This window comes from Podarcis liolepis (assembly GCF_965112155.1).
Source record: "Podarcis liolepis genome assembly, chromosome: 12".
Taxonomy (NCBI): domain Eukaryota; kingdom Metazoa; phylum Chordata; class Lepidosauria; order Squamata; family Lacertidae; genus Podarcis; species Podarcis liolepis.
Genome location: NC_139563.1, coordinates 52,044,173 through 52,070,710, shown reverse-complemented (window position 1 = coordinate 52,070,710; position 26,538 = coordinate 52,044,173). Strand labels below are relative to the sequence as shown.

The window sequence follows — 26,538 nt, the reverse complement described above, 5'->3', positions numbered from 1 at the left end:
TATAAATATGTAACGCTTCAATACCTCTTAAGGAAAGCCTTTACTACTCTGCTATTATTGCTTAAATTTACATCCATGGCACATCACCACAGCACTATTAGAAGGCAACATTAATAAGATCTATTCCCATTGTTTCCATAGGAACCTTGCTCTACTGGCCAGTCTTGGTTTTGTTAATCAATAGTCACATTTGAGGGCAGCATCCAGACATGGCCTTCTTTCAGAAGGATGCTACATTTTATCATGGAGTGCCCACCATTACTTCTCATGCAGTATCCATTGACAGACCAATCCTCCATGAAATTATCTATTTATTTTGTTTAATCAAACATGTAATGATTCGATGTTGTTTAGGATTTTTTGCGAATAAATACATACCTTGAGCAGAGTAATGGAGCAGTCACATGAACGATTTAAAACACAGTTCAGTTAAGTAATATGAGTGAATGTGGTCTCCAGAAGAAGGAAGATTCAAGTCAGAAAGAAAGAGAGAGAGAGAGACCATGCACAAAGGGAAAACAAGAACAAGCAAAGGGGAAGGAGGGGGAGGCTACTTATTTGTGAGTTTGGAGCAGAGATATCCATACCATTCTGGCAATCCACCTTGTCCCAGTTTCATTCATTCAGATAGATAGATAGATAGATAGATAGATAGATAGATAGATAGACAGACAGACACACACACACACACACACACACTATATACCATAATAAACATATTAGAAGGTTGTGCTTAAGCCTCACTGAAATCAATGGAGTTTAAGCCATGGCCAACTTGATTCATCGATTTTGGTGGGATCCAGCTAAGTCTGGATCCAGGTAATAATTTTTTTAAATCATTGTGATAGCTGCAAGTTCAGAATCTTGATTTTATGATACATATAAGCACTTTTCTGTTGTTTCCCCCCATGTGGCTACTACTGCACAAGTTGGAGGGGGCCAACATGCCACCATCACCCATGCCCCCACTGCCAAAGTATTGGGGCTGACCTTCTGTGGTGGGTAGTAACAGATAGACTCCCAATGGAAGGTAGGATCCTACAAGATCAGGGTTCCAAGTCCCATAGGGCACCTGTTCAAGTATAGCAGGTTTCCTGACACAGCTGTTCAGACTGCAGAGCATGGGGTGGCCCAAAGGATAGTAACTGGGACGTGGAGGAAGAGGCATCCCCCTATCCTCTCCTTCATACAGTGGTAATAATATTAGGGAAAGGGGGAGAGAATGACTGACTGAACAGGGAATTGCTTACTTAAGCTACATTTGAAGGCCACCTGAACCCCAGGTCCAAACTTTATCCACACTGCTTTCTACATAGCCCCTGTTTATTGTCTGCGCCGCCGCCCCCCCAAGCTCTCCTTAAGCCATTCAAATCGTTTCACAAGGTTATGTTAATGAAGCACTTGATTACAGATAAAATAGCTCACACGTCTTCCAGAAATATTAACACTATGGATTGGGAGGGAAATGGGAAATTAGTGTCAGAAGAGAAGACTTCTTATGGGGGATTGTAGGACATTTTCAGCATGTAGAGATAGTTCAGCAGGACTTTAAGCAAATGCATTTATGCATTTGCATACTGAGGTTTTTTGTCCTGCATTCCTTTAAATTTGCGATTGGCGGGCAAGTGAAACATTTAAAGGTAGTGTTAGCAATTGCTATGCTATGATAGCACAAGCATTAAGCAAATGGAGCATTGCATATAAAAGAGCAAAGTGAAACTCAACATGATCATAGCTCACTTGCTTCCCCTAAAGCTTGTCAGCTCTTTCTTTCTTAAAGACAACAGCAGCAAGGGTAATGTAATAAACTGTGTCTGTCTTTTGTGCCACGGAGACCCACATCAGCACTGATAAATGCATATTCCAGGAGATGGCATGGCCTTGTGCCAGCTTCTGCAGCATGGAAGATGAACGGAGCTATTATTGAGAGTTTATCCATAAGACTGTAATGCTGATCACACCGATACCCTTCAAGATACTGAAGAGGTAACAGTCATCTTACACTTTTCAATAACTATTTAGTGCTGTTTACCCTTATTCCTCACCTGAACAACAGCAATTTTCATAAGCGATGTTCCCTCCGCAAACTTGACCGCATATGCACATCTGAGCTCTTCTAGTCTTCTCTGACACAGATTTCTGAGCCGATTTTTACATCCAGCATGTAGTGCAGAAACACAGACGACGCACTAATACATTTACACAACTGACAACAAAACTATGGCCTCTCTGGAAATGAATGCCGTCAAAGGTGGAGAACTATATTGCATGTTTTTGTTTCATCTTAGGGAATACAAATTAGTTAATTAAACGAAATGGGCAGCTTAAGATAAGTAAAGCAGCAAAATGGGGGAAAGTATTGGGGGGTTTTCCCCACATGAACATATTTGTTGTTCTCTCCATGCTGTAAACTATGTGTCCTTACAGCCTTGTTTTCTTGTGTGAAATTTGTGCAATCGACGCAGAACAGCAAACGAAAGTTTTAATGAGTCAGACCCTGTATTATTACATTAGGGGTTTGGATCATCATCACTATTACAGCTTGTAAAAGAAATATCTGTTACTGTAAATTGCCACAGCCTCCTTAGCCTCAGCCAAGCAGCAGCTGAGTTTATGCAAAATGCTTCAGCCATATGTATTTCACGAGAGAAAACTAGAAATGAACATGGATGTCTGTGATTTATCACAACAGTTTTTGGAAGCCCCTTTCTGAACATCCTGTAAAAAAAAATGAAAATGTACACAGTATCTGGACTTTCATAGCACTAGAATTGGATGTGGCTTATGATGTGATTTGAATCATCTGCAGTTTCATAGTTGTGGAAGCAAGGGACCTGATCTATTCCTTGCTTCTCTCGCTCTCTGTCTCTTATTCATTTTCACTTATTTTGTTTAAATTCACTGCAAGTTTGGCTGGGGGTTTTTTCTTTCTTTCCGAAAACATCTATTGTGCTCATTATGAACAAAAAACAAATGGGAAATGCAGAGTCAAAGGCAATGAGAATAATTCATGGATTCAAACAACATTAAAATGATAGATTCTTGGCAATGGAATTTATTTTTTGTCAAATTATTTTCCATCCAGGACACGTTAAAGTACCGTTAGCTTTCTTAAATTTGTTTCTTATAATTGAACCATGCAGGATTTAAAACTATTCTACCTGCTTCAGCTTCACTCACTCTGTGTTTTATTAGCTCAGCATATTTTCCTTCCATTTGTCTCTCATTGACTTCTTGGCTCCAGTCAAGAAGTTAGCTGTTCTTATGCCCCACTGAAACTGATAAATTAGTTGCAACATACCTGTTCCTCTGATTTCAGCAGGTTTTAAGCACTTCTAGATATCTTTGTTTTGGGATTGTTGCTTAAGCACTTCCTATACTTTTCAAAAAATATCTGAAACCTGTACTCCTCTGAACTCTTCTGAGATAAGAAATATTGATGTGGTTACCCCCACAAAAACATTCCTTGCTAACAATCGTTTGAGCATTCATTGTATCCATGATGCATGAATGTGGAAAGTAATTCTGGTTTCAACCTGGAAAAGTCGGATGTGAGGGTTACCTTGTTTACCAACCAAAATGCTTTTTTATTTGTTTATTTGTTTTGTCTTCCAGTCAGTTTGCTCCCAAGAAAACATTTTTCTGGATAACAGGTAAAAATGTGCATATGCATTGTATATATTTTGGGTTATTTACTTGTTTGGCATATTTTAGACAGGCCTTCAACTTGAGTTCTCAAGGTAGTATGCAAATATTGCAGTGAAAAAACACAGCATAAGCCACAAAATGATCTAATTCACAGGTCAGCCACAAAATAGCAGCAAAGCCAAAGTCACAATAAAGGGGAACTGTCCAACCAACTCTTATGTCCCCCAAAGCCAGATGAAACAGATATGCTTTTAAGAGACGTCAAAAAGATGTCAACATGAGATACAAATGTATCTGTAATGGAAGGGAGTTCCATAACCCAAAAAGGCCATTCTACAAGTCGCCATGGAATGTGCTGTGGTTATGGATGAAATTATCAGCAGAATTTAAGGCATGTGTTGGCGAGTAATGGGAGAGGCATTCCTCCTATGACCTGGGTCTCAAGCAACAGTTGAGGAGTTCAGCCCAGAATGATCCCACTGGTATTAAAAGCCTTTCTCTTGCAGCCTTCTGTGCTGCCTCCTGGAAGAGATTAGGGGGTGGTCATAGGATCTTCATGGGGGGGGGGGGACAAATGAAAATTACTTCTTCACCCTTTTCTCTCAGTGGGATTCCTCCAATAGATCAGGAGCCTTCCACAGATTCCTTCTATTCATGGGAGGCAAAATCTGGACCCAAGTCAGTATGTTTTAATAGCCTCAATTTGTATTCTAATGCTACTTTGGCTGAGGGATCAGTTAATTTGTCCCAACTTAAAGTAGCTAGCATGGAGTATATCAGGCATAGGCAAACTCGGCCTTCCAGATGTTTTGAGACTACAGTCCCCATCATCCCTGACCACTGGTCCTGTTAGCTAGGGATGATGGGAGTTGTAGTCCCAAAACAGGCCGAGTTTGCCTGACCTAGCCCACTGTTTTTTCTGTCTATTAGCCGACCTCTTAATTTCTTGATTTTATGTGATGAACTCATATTGCCACTTTTTAATAAGTTCAACATGCAGGTTAGCAAGTATATGCAAACATTAGAGCAGAGGAATACATAGCATTTGGCAGAGGTTTTCAGTTTAAATATAAGTGAAGGGGTATTAAAATGATATATCATTAAATTGATGGGATGCACTTAAGTCACTAATTTCTTAGATGTGTTACATATTATATTAGTGATTAAAAACAAACCAATGCATGCACACACACACACACTGGGGAAATGTAACTAGTTTTTACCGAATATCCAAGGCTGTCGCAAGACATCATAGTGACTGAATTAGAAAATCCAAATGGCTTTTCTCTCATTCCACTAATTAATGTGAGGAAGAATTCACTAGGAAGGTCTCCAGTGCAAGGAAACGTCACTGTAATAAATGGGAACTTTACAAATGGACAGCCTCAAGGGTTTGATCTGGATCTCTCCCACCCTTAATGATAGGTAAAATCTGCCACCAGTGGTGGCCATTTCACCTTAGAACAACATACAGTATGTGAATATTCTGAGTTTCAGAGGAGAGTTCATGCTGTCTTTCTCAGATATATAAATGCTCTTGACTTGTGGTAAATGGAATTATTCTGGCTGCAATTACATTACTGGAAAATAATGAGTGTCTTAATGTTATCAGAGCCTACTCTAGTGTCACATTACGGAGTGATGCACTACCATAAATATATTTTTTATAGCAAACATGTTGCAACCAATGCAAAAATAATTTCTAGGAAAGGGGCTGCCTTTCAGTGTGCACAAATCAGTATCAAAGAAGAGAGTCCAAAATCACCCTTAGGGCTACTGCACTAAAGCTGTTGTGTCTTTTACTGCGGTCTTATTTTTAAAAAAGGAGCATGATAAAAAAAAATATGGCTATAACAGCTGAAGCATCGAGTTAAATCCAAGTTTTTAAAATGCCCTGTTTTTAAATGTGTTTCCTTCCTTTTCATTTTCATCAGGCTCTTGGAGGATAGCATATGCAATGAAACCCTTAAGAAAAGGCAGCTCTTCAGGTATGCACGATACAGATCATTAAAGATATATTTGTAATTTTGTACTGTTTAAATGTTTAGCTTTGACCTCAGAGTGGGCTATGGCATTAACAAAACCTAAATGAAACCATTGAAAATATTCAGATAATCTTCAGAAGATCCCAAACTGATCCTCCACACCACACCCCACTCCTCTCCTGGAAACGTCATATCCAGCAAAGCTTTCAGAAGCGTCTCAAGATTGAGTCTTAAATTAGTCTCCAAAGGGACAGAGTCACACAGTTGATTTTTTATATATGGATCTAGTACATAGATAGTTTACCCAGTTGTGGTTGAGACTGTCAGTTGACTTTAGGGATCATGGCAGGACAAAGGGAAGAGAAGGCTTTAGTTTTAGAAGTAGCTAGGGAGTCATTTCACCATGGTGACATGAAATTTCAGCATCTGTTATTGAAATCTCCAAATATGTTGGTGAAATCAGAGGAAACAGGCCAGGATTTGTGCTGATTTCATATCTGCACCCCCTTCTACCCCGTTTTTAATTGTTTATGTTTAGTATTTTTAATACAGTGGTACCTTGGTTTACAAACTTAATCTGTTCTGGAAGTCCATTCTTAAGCCAAAGTGTTCTTAAAGCAAGGCGTGCTTTCCCATAGCAGCGGGGGACTCAGTTTACAAATGGAACACACTCATCATGTTCTGCTTCCAAGGCAAAGTTCACAAACCAAAACACCTGTTTCCGGGTTTGCAGCATTCTTAATCCAAGTTGTTCATAAACTAAGCTCTTCTTAAACCAAGGTACCACTGTATTTAGAAAGCACTTTCTACACAGGTAGCTCATGGAAGCAGTGGGTTTGCTCTTCAACCTTCACATCTGTTGGAACACTGAGATGCATACAACAGTCTGCAGTAGTGGTGGGGAAGCACTTGTGCATGCTAGGGTTGGTTTTTAACATTGTGATATATCACCAGCTAAACATCACGATATACCGATATATCACATGTCTGAAATAAAGATGGAGCTATGTAGAAGCACTGGGTGGCTTCATGGTTTTCCCCACATTGTGATTTTTGCATAGTGCGTGCACACAACATGATTCACAATATATTGCCAGATAAACAATTATGAAACCAATATCACAATATGGACTTCAAACCAGTTTTGAATTATATATCATCCAGCCTTAATGCGTACAGGAGCTCTTTGTGTACACTGGAACCTCATGTACGTGGGATGGCTCTCTGGATCTAGATTTGTGTGCTTAACAAAAGGAAAATTGTAGCCAGGCTTCCCTGAGTATTTAAAAGGCAATTACACTGCAATGCTGAATTTAAAAAAAACTGCTCTCCTCTGATTTGAGATGCACCTTCTGCTGCTAGCATGTGGCAGCAACAAATGTGAGACCCTTAAGAAGAAAATAGTTTTAATTATTATGTTTTAGAGGTAAAGGGTCCTATTTTAAGTTGAGTGAGTTGAATGTACTTGGCGCATATGATATTCAGTCTCCTTCTCTGTGCCTCAAATTGAAAAACAGCAAACACTGTACAGAAATGTAAGCCTCAGCTACATGTGGTGAACTGTAACGTTTACTGGATATGCCTATTAGAAGGTAAGGGTGTAGTTTTGTTTTCTAATGTGTAAGTGTGAAGTTCCCGGTAACAATTTGAGAAATGGCACACTCCCTATTTTGTGGAGGGTTTGGTACTGGATACAATACCGTATACTTAGTCACCGTTTGCATTCAATGAGCATATTTTGCTGATTTCTTCACAAACGATTCAAGAAAACAACTTCTATATTAAGAGCTCAGAGAAATACTAATAGATGCTTGAGTTCCAGGAGCATTGTCATAAGTGTCACACTATGAAATATGAATAGACGAAGGGAATGTTCGTAGAAGTTGTACAGAGCACATGAGGCCTGTACAGCGAGGCAATTATGTGAGGAGTGGATAAATAGGCAGGTTACTGAAGAGGGTAAGAGCAAAGGGCAACTCAAAGTTTAATAAGAAAGGATAATTATAGCAAAGCAAAATTAAGAGGTTTAAGATTACAGCAAGAATCTATTTGATGGGCTATAGAAGAAGAGAGAGCCACTGAAGGGCTCAGTACAAGTGTGTGGTGAAATAGCCTGAAAGGAGTTGAAAAAAGATATATTTGAAAAATTCCAATTTGGCCCAGGACAAACATAGAAGTACGTAAAATGTGTGAATACATTTAACGTGTCTGGTGTCTGTACTGAGGGACCGAGCAGGACTGCAGCGGACAAGAAAGGGCATTTAACTTTGACCTCCCATGCAATGTCCTCCACTCAGAGCTGTGTTTCCCACCAAAGTGGGGCAAATAGTAGCTTTAGGGGAAACATTTTATTTGAATTACTGCACCTAGAAAGCGGTTAAATACCCTTCCCCACCCAATATGCCACATTACCTCCCCACAATAGTTACTATTTTTAAAAAACAACAACAAAGCACGTTAAATGCATTCACACATTTAATGGTTCAACTCGTTTGGCCCTCAGAATGGCAGTTTTTGACAACAAAGATGAGGATGGAAGGAAGGTTTTAGGGGTGTCTAGCAGTGAAATGTAGCACTCAGGTACAGAGGTGGACTATCACTGCTGTGTGTATTATTTCTTGCAAGGGCTTTTGACTGTATGTGGAACTTGAATTAATTGAAACCGAAGTGAAAGTAGGTTTCGTGGGAGAAGTGTCAAACTACAGGGAAGTGTAAAGTACACCTGTAAAAAAAGAGGCCTGCCTCTCTGATTGCATGGTTGTGTTGTTAGCTGTTAACATGGTGATTCTGAAATGCAGAACACAGTGTTAATTCTATAGGCTTCTAAATTGTGCAAAGAGAGTGAAGATGCAACTATTTTTTTATATCTATCAGAGGAATGTGGTGCTCTCCAGATGCTGTGGACCACAACTCCCATCCTCCCAAATCACTGGCCATGTTGACTGGGAGTTGCAGTTCAAAACATCTCATCCTGCCGTTCTTTCAGCATAAATGGTTTTGTGCCCTCAGATTTGCTCTTGCAGTTCAAACTCGGCAAAGAAGTTTGTTGGGCTTCTTGCTAAAGCATGCACAACAGCAAAGGCAAAGATAAAATGTTGACCTACTTTTCCTCTTGCACTTCTTGTTATCCCTCTGCTGAACGCAGCCCAGCGGCCCTTTGCAACAGCCCACCAATCACTCAATAAATATCCTGACTTTTTTGCTCGTGTGTATTCTCATGTGTGTCCCAACCTCAAATCTCTTTCAGATTTGCTGCGGCTTGAGCAGAAATGGATTCTGGCCTGATCCATTTGTTTTTGTATCTCCCCTCCCCACTTTTGCACGGTAGGGGTAACAGGGATAGTACGGGGAAGACATCTGGCAGCCGGCAAAGCAGTACTGATAATGAGCTAAAATGGGCAGACTACCAGAGGCCCTGGAGCAGCACGGACTCAGACAGCTCCAATCGCAATTTGAAGCCAGCCATAACAAAGACAGCAAGTTTTGGTGGAATCACTGTTCTGACGAGAGGAGACAGCTCATCAAGCAACAGGAGTACCGGCAAACTGTCTAAAACAGGTAGCTAGTACTGTATTGGGTTTGTCAGAAGGCTTCTCTGCTAAGAGGATGGGTGTTCTGCATGACGGTTCTGCATCTGAGCTGGCTGCAGTAAATATGCTAGCGCTGCGTCTTTCACCTTCATTCGTGGGTGCAATGCCAACTTCTCCAGGGTTTTTATAATTAGTGGGTAAAATGGATTTAAGAAACCTGGCCAAAAAGGGCACAAAACATACAGGTTCCATTAGTCTCTTTCCATGAGAGCCAGTGTGGTGTAGTGGTTAAGAGCGGTGGACTTGTAGTCTGGTGAACCGGGTTCGCTTCCCCGCTCCTCCACATGCAGCTGCTGGGTGACCTTGGGCCAGTCACACTTCTTTGAAGTCTCTCAGCCCCACTCACCTCACAGAGTGTTTGTTGTGGGGGAGGAAGGGAAAGGAGAATGTTAGCCGCTTTGAGACTCCTTAGGGTAGTGATAAAGCGGTATATCAAATCCAAACTCTATGTGAAATGGGATGCATGCAATGTGCACTCAGTGTTGGCATGTTGTTTTAATTTCTCATTTTGGAAGCACAAATAAAAAGAAAGCGTAGTTTTGATTTTAACTCTGGCTGTGATTTGGAGATGGATCTACTAATTTTGTACACGGGAAGCAAAGAGGCTTCTTTAGCTGCAATGTTACATGTGCTATTAAACATATGATCTTAAAGGAAATACATATTAAATTGGAATTAAATCTGTTCTTCTTGTACATTGTATACAAAGAATACACCACAGCTTTACCTCTTTAGCCTCAGCTGCCCAAAGCCAGATATAATAGATATGTTTTAATACTTTTCTACAAGATGCTTAAGTTCAGGATTCAGTGGCCCTCAGGTCAAACGAAATCTACAGTTGTGGGATGGAAGGGCATGTATAGGCTGAAGGTTTGTGCTTATAAGAATACTCTTATAGGATGTCATCCTTAATAATGCCATGCCTACAAATTGATTTTAGCATTTACTGCTTTTCACTTTCTGAGAGCTGTACGGACACAAACTTAAACTTGGTTTTCCAAACCTTTGTTAGCAATAGCTCACTAAACTCCGACATATTGCAGTATGTTCTTTACTATGCTTCAGATTTGGTTATTTGTTCAGTGGAGAGCTGTCAGTAAATTGGGTGGAAGAAGAGTGTCCACTGAGATATGTAGATCATCTTATGATACAAGGGAGCAATCAGCTGAACTCCCACGAGTTCAAATGCAACACAGGAGAATCTAAAAATGAGTTTTTGCTCATAGGTCCATAAGCTGGAAGAAACGCATTAGTTCCCCCACCTGCCTCTTTTTCAACCAAATGTTCTGGGTCATAAGTGGAATACAGAGGATCTCATTCCTTTGTGGGGGAACCTGTGGGAACCAAGCAAAGTTAATTAAGCTTCATTAATATGCAATTTTATCTCTGGAATCGCTGCCTCTTCTCATCTTATGGTGTGTCCATGCTTTGCAACCATCAGGGCTGATGCCAGTGCCCTAACCTAATGACCTTCGCAAGCAGGCTTGGTGCAGGGTTTTACGGGCCCTTGAGCACAGGGTGTTTGTAGCTCCTTTATAGTGCAGTTACACTCCATCCTTTCACACATACACCCCACAATTGTTGCGCACACAATTTTTAGCCCTAACAGTGCTGGTGGGGCAAAACAAGCATGAAAGAATCGCTCCCCTGCTTTCTCCCGCGCACATTTCAGCAGGAGATCATCCTTGAGCCCCTTGCAATGAAACAGGTGTCCTTTAAGTCCCTGAATATTTGTAGGGTCAGAAGTGCTGCCTCCTCTTATACCTGGAGTCATCTTCAGAGGCCCTTTTCCAGATGTCCCCATCAAATGAGGGACAAATGAGCTTTCCACTCTCCCTGCTGCACCACTCCCCCTAGGAAATGAGAGGTGATCACAGAGGTTCCTGCAACATCACAGCTGCTTCTAGGGTGATCTCCCTTTTCCCACTTCATTTCAACAGTTGCCAATTACTTTTCCCATTAAGAAATGAGAGATCTTCTCAGTTGGCAGTGGGCTGTTGGCAAAGCCACTGGCCAGCCCATGCCATATCCAAATCTGAGGCCTGTCCTGGCCATAACCTCTGCTTTTTATAAGAGTTTGAAGGGGGAAATAAATACTCCCTCTTTGACCTCATACAACATAAGGCCCAAGATTCCAACCTTAGGCTGGCAGCAGAGACAGCAGAAAATATTAACCAGACTCCTCAGTGCATGTTCAGTTTTCTGAAAGTTAGGGAGCCTTAAAACTTGTAGCAATCAGCTGCTCCTTGATGTAAGTATGGTGTGATAGAATAAAACACCATTGTTTTTCATCCAGATATGAACTGCTAGTGTGAGAAGTCCAGCTTTTCTTTCTTTTTCTCTTTGCACATCCAGGAAAAGTTGAGGTGAACGTTCCTAAAAAACCCCGCTGATCATTCAGTTAACTTTCCCTGTAGTGACTGAATCACTAATATTTGGAGTGGAAGAGCAGGTTACACTTTTTGAATGGGCTTTGCACAGTCATTCATGATCCAAGTTATTAGCTTGGTATAAAAGCTATGCCAACCAGCCACATGGTGCATTTTTTTAAATAAAGTACATCGTCTTTTTTAAAAAAATATTGATATAATAATAAAAGTAACATTCTTCAGGTTTTAGAAGCTAACTAAAATTAAATTTCTGAAAATGTTGACTACCTTATACAAGTTCTGATAATGTTCTGTGCTTTAGATGCAGCAGCACAGTGAATTCTAACAAGTTATCGATCCGTAGGTTCACACTTAGAATTACTTTACTTTCAAAAGACATTATTAATAGTAGTGATGTAGCATCATCCATCACTGACATTCATTCACATTCCCGACTTTCAGGATTGACAGGAAGTTCCAAGAGCAGCATTTTATAGCATCTCTTTTCTTGTTACTTAAGAAACAAGTAAACACTTTTTGTTGTTTCTCCAAGAGCTTGGTTGAAGAATTTCCTTCTTTCTTTCTTTCTTTCTTTCTTTCTTTCTTTCTTTCTTTCTTTCTTTCTTCTTTTGTATGCCACCTTGGGCTTGATATTGGAGGAAAGGTAGAATGGAAGTCTAGCAAATAATGCATACATACTGGAAATTTTAGGAACCCTTTTAGTATTGTGTTTATTCCTGCCCTTTTGTCCAGAAGGCAGTCTGTGACATCAAGGAATTGGGATCCCTGCCTTATGGGTCGAAGCTTAGCTTGTTAGGCTTGAGGTCTACTCCAAAATTCCAATCTAGGTTCCAAGGGATGCAAGCTGGAGTGACTTCCATTTTTGCATGGTTTGAGACAGTATCAGTGGAAAGCCCTCATCACAGAGTTTCTGCTCCCTTTGTAAGGGAAGCTGCAGGAGGTTATCTCTAGAAGTGATTTGTAGGACTGCATCATGAGCTTTGATCCACACAGAATCATAGAATGATCATTAAAAGGAGGATTTAATGATGTGACTTTTGAATACAGAATTCTGCAGTAAGTTTCTGATACTTTTAAGATGTGTCCTGGTTTTACCAGTCCTATGAAATGAATATACTTTTCTGCACCCCAGAGATAGGGACTGCTCTCTAGAGATAGGGAAGGGAAAAGGAACTTCCCACTTTTCCTTTTTTTAAAATATAATTTTTATTAAGTTTTCTATATTTCATTACATTTCAGAATCAAAAATCAAAGAATTTATAACTTAAAGCATTGCTGAAATTGATTAAAGTGGAACTGCCCACTTTTCCATGTGTCCTAAGGGCTGCCTGTGCATACAACTTTGCCTTGTCCAGGTCTGTACTTAGCCACATGTGGGTGAAGTAGGGGGTTCTTGCTTTCTCAGCTTCCATCTTATTACCAAATATTTTCTTGCATTTAGGTATAGTTTATGGGCTTCTGCTGTCGGTTCTAATCTCTGAAGCCAGGTGTTGCTCTTTTTCTCCAGCCCGAAACAGGAACTCTTCTAGTGTTGGAAGACTTCCCTCTTGACACATTGAAGAATAGAAATTTATAAGATGTCCCTTTTTGCAAGTTGAACAAAAGGAAGCAGGCAAGCACCTATATTGCTACATTTCCCTCCAAAATAGCAGCATATCCTTGGAGCCCCCAACCACAAGGCTCTTCTTGAAATCTAGCTGCAATAACTCAGACATCTATTCCATTTTAACTTCCAAATGATTTCCTTCCAGCTCACACTCCGGCAGATAGGGTATCTTCTAGCCATTAATACCCTCTGAAGAAACATATTTAGCTATTAACTATGCAAAAGGCTAAAGAAAATCCTTAATATCATTTTAAATTTGATTTATACATTTATATCTGACCTAAGCAAGAGTATTCTAGGTAGCTTATATAAAATACGGGAAACTATGGTCAAAGTGCCCATTAGGCTAGCCAAACATTTAACCAACTGGGGCCTAAGATGCAGATTAATGTTGAACCACTCACAGGATCTTTCAGATTTAACAGCTCCACATCCTCCTCCCCTCTAATACTCCTAACCTGATCCAAAACACTCACCCACCCCACTCACACGTGAAAACAAAGATCACCACAGCCAATCACAAACAAACAACCACACCCTAGGCCAACCCCAACCTCTCTCACCACCAATGGAACACAAATGAATAGAAGAGAACCTGCACAAGCGACGCTGACACAAAACCCCACATATATTAAGTAAAATAGAAATATTGCCACCGACCCCACCCCCACTCACCTTTCCCCTCTCCATCTCTTTCCCCCTTTTCTTCCTAATGTCTCAACAAATGAAACTGATCTGTAAAAAAATGTTACTTGAAAAGAGAGAGAGAGAGAGACATTGCACATACTTTTGTAAACCAAGAAAATCTTTAATAAAAATGCAAACAAAAAACCAACGACCCGTTCTCTCTGCAGAGGGATGGGCATGGCGCATGGGTTTTTATGTGCAGAAGATGGGTAGAAGCAGGATGAAGGGTGGAGTGAGCAGATGTGGATCTAAACATAGGTCTTAGTTCACATAGATGCTCAAGGAAAAAGCATTCTATTCAGCTGCAGTGACTTAATGGCAAAAGAGGGAGGATTGGGAGTGGGAAATAAGTCAGCCCGACCACTCCATTCCTCCCAGCCCTTCCTTTCACTCCCCTGGCTTACCTGCATCCAGACTTCACACATTAAAGGATCTTAAAACTTGCATAACATTTTGGTTGCTAAAATTATACATCAACCCTCCCAAGAAGAAGAAAAATACACGAGGAGCACCAATAATTCAAGTTTATCTACCCTAGGTATTCGCCCAACCTCCAAATGAAATCTCTTATGACACATTTAAAACCACTTCAGTGATAATATCCTCTCCATTGCAGGGTGATTAGAAATGTTGAGTGCTCCCCTCCCTTTAAATTTTGAAAGCTTGTCAAGACCCAGAACATGGGGGGGGGGGAGCTGCAGTAACTCAATGAAAGGGTCAGGAAGGGGGGGGAGCAAGACTGGTTGTCAAAACAAGCTCGTAGTTTCCAACGCCAGAACATAAAGTGAAGCTGTCAGTCAGCCTGGGGAAGCCAGGAGAAATACGGCTGTGGGGAATGGATTCAGAAGGGATTGCTGAACCAGGAGGAGGATTATTCAAAGCAATAATAATAATAGTAGTAGTAGTAATGATAAATACACACTCTGCCCCAAATTCTACTTCATGCTTCTCTGCAGTAATCAAAGCCTGTAGGTGAAGGCACATGTCTTTCAGGTTATATAGGGGAAATAAAAAAAATTCCTTCCAGTAGCACCTTAAAGACCAACTAAGTTAGTTCTTGGTATGAGCTTTCGTGTGCATGCACACTTCTTCAGATACACTGAACCAGAAGTTGCCAGATCCTTCTATATAGTGAGAAGGTGGGGAGGGGTATTACTCAGAAGGGTGGTTGAGCCTATTGACGACTCTTAACGACTGCAATAGGTCTTACAGGAAAAGGCAAGGGATGAGAAGGTGAAAAATGGCTTAGTCATGTATAATGAGATAAGAATCCACTGTCTTTGTTCATTATATAGGTTATATAGGTTATATAGGTTATATAGGGACTGTTCAGATGTTTAAATTCTTAAAAATACTGATGTCATTGAAAGGGAATGGACCAGGGATGGAAGAATCTGTGGCATTGCAGATGTCATTGGACTTTAACTCCAGCCAGCATGAGCCAGAGTCAGGGATGGTGGAAGTTGTAGCCCAAAGGGATATGGAGGGCTCCAGGTTCCCCAACCCTGGATTACACACGTGCATGTAAAATAGGTCCATGGCAGCTGAATGGAACCTTCCTATTTAGAGGTTGCAAACTCCTGCATATCAAGTGCTGGAAACAAACAACAGGGGGTGGCTGTAGATTCTTGGCTTCATCCCTTGCCTGCAAACTTGGAAGAGGCATTCTGTCATAAACAGAAGGCTCGGCTAGATGGACCTTTAGTCTGAACGCTCAAAGAAAGTGTGTCCCTGCTACGGCATACTGCAACATTCTTGATAGTGCAGGAAAAGTTTATAAGTGGGGTTCATGGGGTAAAACTCTGTCATCCAGCAAACACCAATACTTGTCTTCTGTTTGTAACTGTCTAGTAGTTCAGATGGTAGACAAGTTAAGAAGTCAATCTGGTTTTCTGTTTACGTATGGCAAGCATTCATTATCAGTTTCCAGGAACATAAAACTGGTTCCCAAACTTTTGCTGAGGGTCTTGGCAGACCACTTACAGATTTCCCTCCTTGCTGTAGCAATTGAAATCCGTAGGGATATTTACTGCAATGGATGTTTCATCTCCCATCTTCAACCACAAATCCACAGACATGTCACAGACCATCCAAATGAAGCTGATGGACCACTGATGATTCGTGGACCACGGTTTGGGAACCCCTGCCATAAAAATCACCTATCACAGTACCCTTTGTCATATTTAACCTACTGGTCTTTGAGAATTATGTTTAATTTTGTGATAGCTAACATAGCCCTGGTAAACACAGGCTGCAATCCACATTTACCTGGGACTAAATCCCACTGAATTCAGTAGAGTTTAGTCATGCAGAGGATTATCCTTATTGCTGCTTTTGAGATTGCTTGGCTCTAGTAGTGAAAGGCTAAGTCGCTTCCAGTAAAAGCATCTATTTGTGGTCACTGACAAAGAGCCTCAAGTTTTTTCTGTAGACAAGCATAAATTATCTGTTTCAAGATTGTATCACTTCAGGCTGTAGGTGAGGGGAGGATTGAATGAAAAAGGCTTCCGCATATAAAAAGGGTTCCCATTCCAGCGTGACAGGTTACCTAGGTATGTGCAGAGAGTTATTGATGTGGAAGAACATTCAAACCACCAATTCCTCGCCTGCACTCTAAAGAAGTGCAAGTCTGTAACTGATTCGTCACAAGAGTCTACTGATTATGGATGATTTAGAAAGGTAGAGTAGTAGATAGGTAGCCGTGTTGGTCTGCCATAGTCAAAATAAAAAAATTCCTTCCAGTAGCACCTTAAAGACCAACTAAGTTAGTTCTTGGTATGAGCTTTCGTGTGCATGCACACTTCTTCAGATATCTGGTATATGATTCTTCAGGTATCTGAAGAAGTGTGCATGCACACAAAAGCTCATACCAAGAACTAACTTAGTTGGTCTTTAAGGTGCTACTGGAAGGAATTTTTTTATTTAGAAAGGTAGAACAATTCAACTGCTGATTACATCAGTTCCCTGCACACCTATAGACACTTGTATACTTCATGTGTGCTAGTTCTTATAGATCAATTCATTTTAAGGAGACTAATTTATTTATAATATATATTTGTAAGACTCCTCATAAAACAAATACTTTAGACATCTTAAAGGAAAAGTGCTAAGTCTATGCAGTCTCTTTTAACAGGAAAGAGTCAACTCATGATAACTTTTCCCTGTTATTCTCCTGAAGTAGTGTGATTTATATTTTGAAGTAACTATTTTTTTTCCTATGATATTTCCTGCAAAAGAATATAGTTGCTTGTCATGATGTCCCCTTGTCTCTTATTGATGTTTCCTGAGGCTACCAGATGAGGTTTTGTTTGAAACCTTGTATCTTTAAAATAGGTATAGGGCGATAGAATCATAGAATTGTAGAGTTAGAAGGGACCCAAGGGTCAGCTAGCCCAAACCCTTGCAATTCAGGAATCTCAGCTGTTAGAATGGAACATAGCCGATACCCATGTTAAATTGCATATATCAGTAGCAGCTGCACAAAGCCAGATGCCTAGCCACCCTATGCATATTTTCTTTAGCTAGATCAGTTCTTACACTCCAGATGATAACAAGAAAAAACACTTCCAAGAAGAACAGTTGGCTGAAGATTATGATAATTTACAGGCATTGGAAGTTGACTGAATTATTTCATTGCAGACAAATACATTAAGATTTCGCTCTGGTGCACTCTTTCTAAAAAAAAATGTGTAAATTATACAGCAGGATGTGGTGAACCTGATGCCCATGAAGTAGCTCTCCAACGCTCAGCAAAATCCTCCTCCTTGTATGCCATCAAGGCTTGAAGATTGGAGTGTTCCAGGGAGAGGAAAGAGTGAGCATATTCTGCTTTCCTGGGCACTTTTATTCTCTTCCACTAGCAGAATGCATGAGATAAAAGGCACTTTTTCAAAATAATCAGAGGCTAGGGGGAGAATAACTTCTCTGCCAAGCTCAGTACTGTGATGGGAAGGATGATTCCCACCCCTCTCCTCTACTGATGGGCACAGATTGACAATGGAGCTGGGGTCTGTATGCCTGTGTGTGTGTGTGTGTGTGTGTGTGTGTGTGTCTGTCTGTTTGTCTGTCTGCCTGTTTGTGTGCATCTCTAACTCCCTGTGTAGGTCTGCCTACATCCATGCATATTTCTGTGCTCAAACCTGGGTTATGTTCACTTTCACGTTGGCCATACGGCCCTCAGAAAGTTGGCCAACAGCAATTATGGCCCTTGGGTCCTCCTATATGGCATTCATCATCCTGAATGTTCTGAATTAGTCCACCACGTTCATTTACTACAGTGTTGGTCCCCACAAAGCAAACGACAAAGAACTCTAGTGATATGACAGTACTCAGTCACCACAATTAGCTGAGCATCTCTAAATGTTATTACTAACCTCCCTTTACACTTTAATCACATGTTGTTGTGCTGACCCCCCCAAAAAATCCATTTTAATTTAAAAGCATAGTTTATCCCTTGCCAATAATATACTACCTTGTTGCTCGCATATTGTGAGCTATAATGGATATGGAAGGATGCATTATTAAAGCTATAAATCAATACCGAGGCTGGGAAAGTTAATAATTTAACAAATCACTTGGGCTGCACTCCTGCAATGTATGACATCATCAAAATATTCAGTTAAAATGATGTCAATGTAATGCAGCTATACAGCTGCAATGTTTGCATCCATGGGGTGGGAGCATTAATGAGAGCTTAAAAAAAATTGGTTCCGCCCCCTCCTCTTTGTAAACAATAGAACACTATGTCAAAGCAACTATGGACACAACTTTAGTGTAGTTATATGAACCACACAGTGACCATTGCTAGTGTTGTAGTCTGCAATTGTAATCTGCACCAGAGGCATCTTAAACCTGGAAATTTAAAATAAGGAATGGTAGAAATGTTGAGTTCCAGCTACAGTGTGGATTTGCTAAGGCTTTCAACCAGCGTGCCGTGGCACCTTGGGGTGCCTTGAATGATGGTCAGAGGTGCCGCAGGCCACACTGGCCTCTGTCCCTCTTTCTTTCCTTCCCTCCCTCCTCTGATGCCTTCTTGCATCTCTGCCCCCAGAGGCTTGCACTGCTATTCATTGCAGCAGCCCTGGCTGCAAACTCCCCAGGCAAATGGTACCTCTGGGGCTGGCCAGGGGGTGCTGGTTGCCAGGAGCTGAGGTGGCTCAGAGACCAGGAGTGGCTGCGGCAGCTGCCTGGAGGACTCCCAAGGAGAGAGGAGCAGAGAGAAGGCTGAGGGAACTCTCCACAAGGGAGGGTGCTTGAAAAGGGGTGAGAGGCTACAGGCAAGGGGTGACGTAACTGGGCTGCTGAGCCCCACAGGGGTGCCACAGAAAGAATGTAGTTAGTTAAGGGAACTGTGGACTCAAAAAGGTTGAAAACCTCTGTGCTAAGGAATAGTGTTGAACTGTAGCTCATTTAACAGCAGGTGATGAACTGCGACTGCACTGAAAGCACTCTCAAACTGGTGAAGGTGCCTAGTAGTGCTGACTGTCAGAGTTTTCTTTCTCCTCTCAGTGCTTTTATATTGGAGTCTGTATTGTGGGTGTTTGCTTTACTGAATGCAGAGTCTTTTTGAGCTGGAAAATTGAAACACCTTGTTTCCCATTGACCCGACAATGTGATTTGCTAGGCAGTGCCACAGGATGCTTCACAATCTCGCCACTCTTTGCCAAACCTTATCCCTGGCTTTGCTCACTGACTTTGGATACCACAAGGTGTTTTTTTGGGGGGGTGGGGCTGCTTTGACTCTGGGTGCCCTGTGCAGATCCGGCTTCATGTTGAACAAGCCCAGAATCATACCATGACACCGACCTTGGCTTGCAATTAGGAAGTCAGCTAAAGCTGCTGCATTCTACTAGTAATGTTATGACTAGTTTAGATCCAGCCCTAGTGCTGTGCAAGCAGACTTCCACAGCACAATGAGACTTCCCCTTCCTCTCCTCCACCCTGTAGCCTCCTGCGCTTTGAATATGCTCTGGAGGGTCTCCCAGCCTTCCAGAGCTGATTTTTGGGTGGTTAGCAGGGACTGCGGGAAGGGAGAGAGAAAACGAAAGTCAGTTGCATGAGCATAAGTCCGTTCTACAAACTAGCTGACTGGATGTCATCAAATGCATTTTAAACATACACACACCTGGTAGAGCATAGCCATGTTATACCTGGTCAATGATCATGAGTTAGCTCTCATTTGTAACATGAAATTTTCATCGGCAATATATGCCACCCACAGGCATATATTCCATGTTGGATGAGGTGCTTGCACTGTTTCATGTCACAACCATGGTCCCCAAGCGATACTAGCAGGCTTTGCAAACTCATCCAAGATTGCAGTTGGGGGAAAATGCTTTGGATGAGGTTACAGATAAATAATTTGCTTTGTAGAAATAAAAAATTCCTTACAATAGCACCTTAAAGACCAACTAAGTTAGTTCTTGGTATGAGCTTTTGTGTGCATGCACACTTCTTCAGATACCTGAAGAATCAGATACCAGATATCTGAAGAAGTGTGCATGCACACGAAAGCTCATACCAGGAACTAACTTGGTTGGTCTTTAAGGTGCTACTGGAAGGAATTTTTTATTTTGACTATGGCAGACCAACACGGCTACCTATCTGTAACTTGCTTTGTAGAAGTTACTTAGTAATGTGGCTGTTGCTCAGTCCGTAAGCCCTGTCTATCCTGTGGATGTAGTGTTTATTACAGTAAACCTGGCTTTTTTTTCAGGTTCAGAGTCTTCCAGCAGTGCTGGGTCCTCAGGATCTCTGTCACGAACACATCAACCTCTCCAAAGTGCATCAGTTGTCCCTGGAGTTACAGCCACCTCTTCTAGCAATGTTCCCTATACAGACAATGGAATAAGTGGCCAGGTAGTAGCAAACAACACCAGCTACATCATACTTCCACTTGAAGCTGCAGGGATTCCACCAGGAAGTATCCTGCTAAATCCACACACAGGTCAGTTGGTTTCATGTTTCCTAATATTTTGGCAAACCACAGCCCATAGAAAAATCTGGGTGCTGATCATTACTAAAACAGAAATTACAGTTTCCAAGAGACAGATATCTTGCAGTGAGAGACCACATCTTTCCTTGGGGATCCACAGGTGAAGTTACAATCACATGAAGGGCAATGTCCAAACAGGGTTCCTGCTTTTGGGCAAAGAAACTACCTCATCAGTAAACTATGCACTGAATAGGTATTTCATGAGCAGTGAACAGCGCCATTAATAATGTACCACCAAAAGAAAAATGTGGAGACCTAATACATAGGATGTCAGCACAGAGGGAGCGAATGGATACCTGGAGTTAAATTTTTCATTAAGAACCCTTAATGCATTAAGAGCTTACTGGAATGCAGTTATTATTTGAAAGAAGATCAGCATGGGACATAAGCTCTCAAAAGGAAGAAAGCATCTATCTATGCTGAACTAATATCTGATGGCTCCAGCTAAAGATCGGTTAAAGTTCCACATTAGGCTACAATCCTATATACAGTTTTCTGAGTGTAAGTCCCTTTGAATTTGGTCTTACTGCTAAGAAGGCATGTAGGATTGCACTCTTAATCAGTCAGTTGAACTAACTGATATGTGTATCTGAATAAGTGTGCATGCACACGAAAGCTCATACCAATAACAAACTTAGTTGGTCTCTAAGGTGCTACTGGAAGGAATTATTTTTATTTTGTTTCGACTATGGCAGACCAACACAGCTACCTACCTACAGTGGTGCCCCGCAAGACGAAATTAATTCGTTCCGCAATTTTTGTCGTCTAGCGAATTTTTCGTCTTGCGAATCACGAAATCCCATAGGAATGCATTGAAAATCAATTAATGCGTTCCTATGGTCAAAAAAAGTCCAAACAAAGCCAAATTTGGTACAACAACAGTTTATTAACTGCTCTTTAAAGTCACACATACTGTAAAGAGCAGTTCAAAAATTTAAGGGAAAATAAATTAACTTTATAAACAAAACATGTCTTTGTTTTTAGACAAAGAAAAAAAAGTCGCGAGACGTTTTCGTCTTGCGAAGCAAGCCCATAGGGAAATTCGTCTTGCGAGGCAAATCGAAAACGGAAAAACCTTTCGTCTAGCGAGTTTTTTGTCTTGCGAGGCATTCGTCTTGCGAGGTACCACTGTATATCTCTAAGTGATATGGCCATTCCTTTATAGAATCACAGAATGAAGGAGGCATTCTTAACTAATTGTGCACTCGATTCATTTGTCTTAGAGAAGAACAAGCATAGTGAACTTAACAATTTATTCAGATTCTGTAATTTCTGATTTAGTGCACTTTAAGAGAAAACATTGGCTAATGGCTGACAAAGTCTCAACGGTGCAAAAAAATATATATCTAACCTTGTTGCTTTGAACTTGGAACATTTCCATTAATCAGTACTTAAGGGTTTGGGGAAGATATCCATACATTTGCAAGAGAATTAAATGTGTTGCACTAGTTCTTTGTTTGGTGGTTGCTTTATTTTTTGTAAAGTTGTCTTGAAAAGTACATTAAAGATTGATTTGCTCCAGGTCAACCATTTGTAAACCCTGATGGTACACCTGCAATATACAACCCACCCAGCAGTCAACAGCCTATTAGAAGCCAGATAGTTGGACAGTCTCAGCAACCGCCTTCATCCCAGCAACCTGTGCAGCAACCACAGCAACAAATTACAAGTCACCTTGTCACGCAGGTAAGGGGGAAATGTCTGCCTATATGCTAGCAGCTATGGATCCAGTGTGAGTCTATTAGAGCAGTATTATTTGGTGCTGCCTTATTCTTGGCCCAGCCATACAAGGAGCAGTTAAGGCACTGAAGTAGCGCATCATGCAAGATTTGCATCCAGTGACACCTTGACTCTAAGGCACAACTTTTACAGATGACACACAAATAGTTGTTTCCCTCAGCAGCTTTGCAAGGGGTCATCCATTGCACCCCTCTGAGCCTGTAAAATATCATGGATTCCTCCTGCTCACCGGTCCCAAACCGATATAATTTAGGAGGTTTGTTTGCATTACCATGGCAGCCTTCCAAGCTGTGCATTGCACCAGCCCATGTACCTCCTCCATAGGTAAACAGCACTTCTGTATATAATGTCTCCCATCTGCAAGGCCAATTCAGCAGTGGCTATGCATGTTCTTGAAGGGGTCCTTTATTGTGAGCTATCCGTTTGTTTGGGACATTGGCGATCTCTGCTTCCCCTGCCTCCCACCCCGCCCCATCATCATCTGAATCCTACATAAATCCACTCAAAGTGATTTACATTAAAACCTATTTAAAGCAACAATAAAAACCTAAAAGCAGAACAATTCAAATAAAAAACTCAAAAATGCACAGTTAATGAAAACACAGTGCACTTAGGAGAGGCCAAAAGCGCAGGGGGGGGAATGGTATTTGCATGGCATTTAAATCTATGGTGCCAGGTTTGCCTCCCCGGAGAAAACATTCCACAAATGGTGGGCCACCATTGAAATGACCCATTCTCTTGTTGCCAGCCTCCCTCCTATACCCCAATGGAGGGGGGCACATAATGAAGGACCCTAGCTAGAGAGCTCCTGTGAAACTGGAAGGGGGAGTGATCTCCATGCTAGGAAAAGATTTGCCTGCTCTGCCAAACAAAAGAAAAGGAGGAGGAACAATCCTATCTGAGATACAAATTTGCTTTGGAATTTAATTGTCACTGAATTTGGCATGATGTAGCTAACATCCTTTCTGATGCTAATAATGCCTAGGAGACATGCAAATTATTCGCACGCATATCTCCAGATACTGAGGCAGATGGTGGTGGGGAACTAAACGTGTAGAAATTCAGAGTATATGCAGAACCTTTATTTAAGTGACCCAGCTTTTTCTCCTAATGGGCATGATGGCGATTGCATCCTGGTTGTTATTGCTAGGTTGTGCACAGTAAAGCTAAGTGTTAACAGGATCCTTGCTAGTTTCCCCCAGTAATATAAGAGACTCACACCAAGAAAATGTGCTAGGTACACATTTTCAAAGGACCATTTCTATGGCTTGCTCCTCAGCAGTAAATTCAACATCAGTCCCAATGCCAGCACAATTGTACAAGCCCTCGCATTATCCAAGTAAGAGCATTACATCAGCATTGCATTGGAAAGTGTTGTGTTTCTTAGTGTTAAATCAAACAGGCTTTTCGCCACTGAGATAGTATTGCAGGCAGTGGCGTAGCGTGGGTTGTCAGCACCCGGGGCAAGGCAAGTAATTTGCGCCCCCTAAACCGTGGATTTGCGCCCCATAAGCTGCGGATTTGCGCCCCCTAACCCTAACCCCCAGATGTTGCGCCCGGTGCGGCTGGCCCCCCCTGCACCCCCCACGCTACGCCACTGATTGCAGGCATGCAGGAGCGGGGAATACAGTCTTAAAACAACTATATCTGACCTATTGCGCCCGATGCTAGATGAGCTGGAAGATGTCATCTTTATTTGCAGGCTATTGTTCCGACCTTGGCTCAAATTAAGAAATGTCTGTCTTTGTCTGAGGACAATAATTGAATCTTTCCCTTCCCTGCTTCTGTTCTGTTTCCTTTCTGCCTCAGCCAGTTCAGGCTCTGCAGCCTTCTTCTCAGTCAGTACAGTATCCAGCCGTTTCCTATCCTCCTCAGCATCTTCTGGCGGTGTCTCCAACACAGCAGTTTCCTGTGGTACTACAGATTTTATTACTATTTATGTGGATTGATTACATTGTCTGAGCTTGCTTTCTGTTTGGGGGCATTGCTATCTGGAGAACTGGAGAGAAACAGAAGATAATTGCTGTAAATCTCTTGTCTTACTCAGTGATGCTGGAACTGCTTGTCACTTAGGCCTGCACAGCCAAAAAAATATATATCTTTAAAATGGTGCAAGATTCCCGGAAGCATGTGTTTGTCTCCCTTCCCAAATTAATGATTGATAAACTATTATTCTAAGGTGGTTGCCTTTTAAACCTCCTAGTTCAATTTGTTCTATTTTCATGTGCGTTTAGAGCGCTAAATATACAGCATCACCAGCATGACTAATTCCCCCTTTTTAGCATTTACAGTTACACCTGTGGTTTTGTTTTTTGAGCTACTTGTGTTTTGAGTGTATAGACATCGGTTAGGAAGTAGTTCAGGGTTTGTTTCGTAAGAGCTTGGACTGAATTTCAGGATTCAGTAAGGCTTCCACAAAATGTTGTGGTTGGCGCAGAAGATATTTGCATGAACCTTGTGATTTTTCTTTTCAAAACGGAAAGATGGGGTATCTTGCAGCCATGTGAAAGGGAAACATACTTTGCAGTAGGAAATGAATGCCCATACATACTTTGGTCCAGCCCCTACAGTACAGTGGCAGGAGTTGCAATACCTTGGGGTTTACACTGCTGGTCTGGAGGGGTCCCAACATCACAGTTGCACTGGCAGGACCTTCCTCAGTCAGAAAAGGAGAGAGGGGTAGGCAAAGAAGCTGGAAAGGTCAGTTGACAAGGAGAAGTCATCATCATCATCATCATCATCATCATCATCATCATTGCAGGAACTTCAGAGGGGAGTTAGGAATCAGGTAGCAGAGAACCAACCGTTCCACATTTCCCAACAGCCCTCTGGAGGGGATCTGACTTTGGTTGGTGAAGGTTACTGTGGAACAGGTATATCAGGCAATCTAGTCCAAGCAACTAGCACCAACTGCGGTGGGGTGAGTCCGATTCATCTCAGTAAACAGGGGCTTGGGGCACTTGATTGCTTCTGTTACGACTTCTGGCTGTCTCCTTTGGAGCTCTCAGTGGTCGTAGGCAGAGGTAGCACCATAAACGACAAAGTGCTTCCCGACGAATAATGATAATAATAATAATAATAATAATAATAATAATAATAATAATAATAATTTATTTGTACCCCGCCCATCTGGCTGGGTTTCCCCAGCCACTCTGGGCGGCTTCCATAGAAACCAAAAAACACTAAAATATCATACATTAAAAACTTCCCTGAATAGGGCTGCCTTAAGATGTCTTCTGAATGTCAGACGAAGAGCTGCGTGTGAATGCATGTTGTTGTACATGCAAGAGTACAACATAGAAAATATTGTGTGGGCAAAACCATACCAAAACAAGGCGGAAGGGAGTTAGTGTATCTCTTTGAAGACGCATCAGGTTTCCCACAAAGAATTTCAAAAAGATACCCATCTCAGAGACAGGATTTCGGACGAGGGACAAAGAGCACCAGCTCTCTTTGTGGTATGTTCTGTGACATACTCCACGAAAAACAGCTGCTGCGAATACATCACTGATTAATAGCGGAGAAATATGGTGAGGCTTACTGTATCATGGCAAAGCAAGAACAAACTTGATTTATTAGTAGAACGCAAAATAACTAAGCACACTTGAGGAGACCGTGCTTATAGTGGGAAGAGCTGGTGAATGCCTGAAAGGGCTTACAGACTCGTACAAGGTGACCTTGACCATTTGCTGCTGGAAGAGGTTACTTCTTTATCATTCCCCAGTACAGGCGTATGTACTTTTGCTCTTGTCAAGTTCAGTAACTTCCCCAACTCTTGTCTGATTTGCCTAGACAGCCAAATAGACTTCGGCATTTTCTTATTCTCAGTCTAGGTATGCTAGCCAAGCGATTGCCCAAGGTGAAAACTTGAGAGGATGCAAAGATGAACTAAGGGAAT

At 41.5% G+C, this 26,538-nt stretch overlaps 1 protein-coding gene and 1 long non-coding RNA gene across 25 annotated transcripts in view; both read left to right on the top strand.

Moving 5' to 3' along the window:
- Positions 1-26,538, top strand: part of ARPP21 (cAMP regulated phosphoprotein 21) — a 249,595-nt gene that overhangs the window by 169,659 nt on the left and 53,398 nt on the right. For 18 of the 24 annotated variants that reach the window (XM_083468009.1, XM_083468020.1, XM_083468021.1 and 15 more), the window contains 6 exons: positions 3,616-3,653; positions 5,583-5,636; positions 8,962-9,194; positions 20,622-20,852; positions 22,423-22,586; positions 24,450-24,554. In XM_083468009.1, coding sequence (XP_083324135.1) covers positions 3,616-3,653; positions 5,583-5,636; positions 8,962-9,194; positions 20,622-20,852; positions 22,423-22,586; positions 24,450-24,554 — 825 coding nt within the window. The remainder of the gene's footprint in view (positions 1-3,615; positions 3,654-5,582; positions 5,637-8,961; positions 9,195-20,621; positions 20,853-22,422; positions 22,587-24,449; positions 24,555-26,538) is intronic. The other 6 variants (XM_083468012.1, XM_083468011.1, XM_083468007.1 and 3 more) reach the window with 3 other exon arrangements.
- LOC310690098 lies at positions 13,918-17,908 on the top strand. Its single transcript, XR_014517898.1, has 3 exons — positions 13,918-14,899; positions 15,220-16,585; positions 16,837-17,908. It is a non-coding gene; the product is annotated as an uncharacterized lncRNA (long non-coding RNA).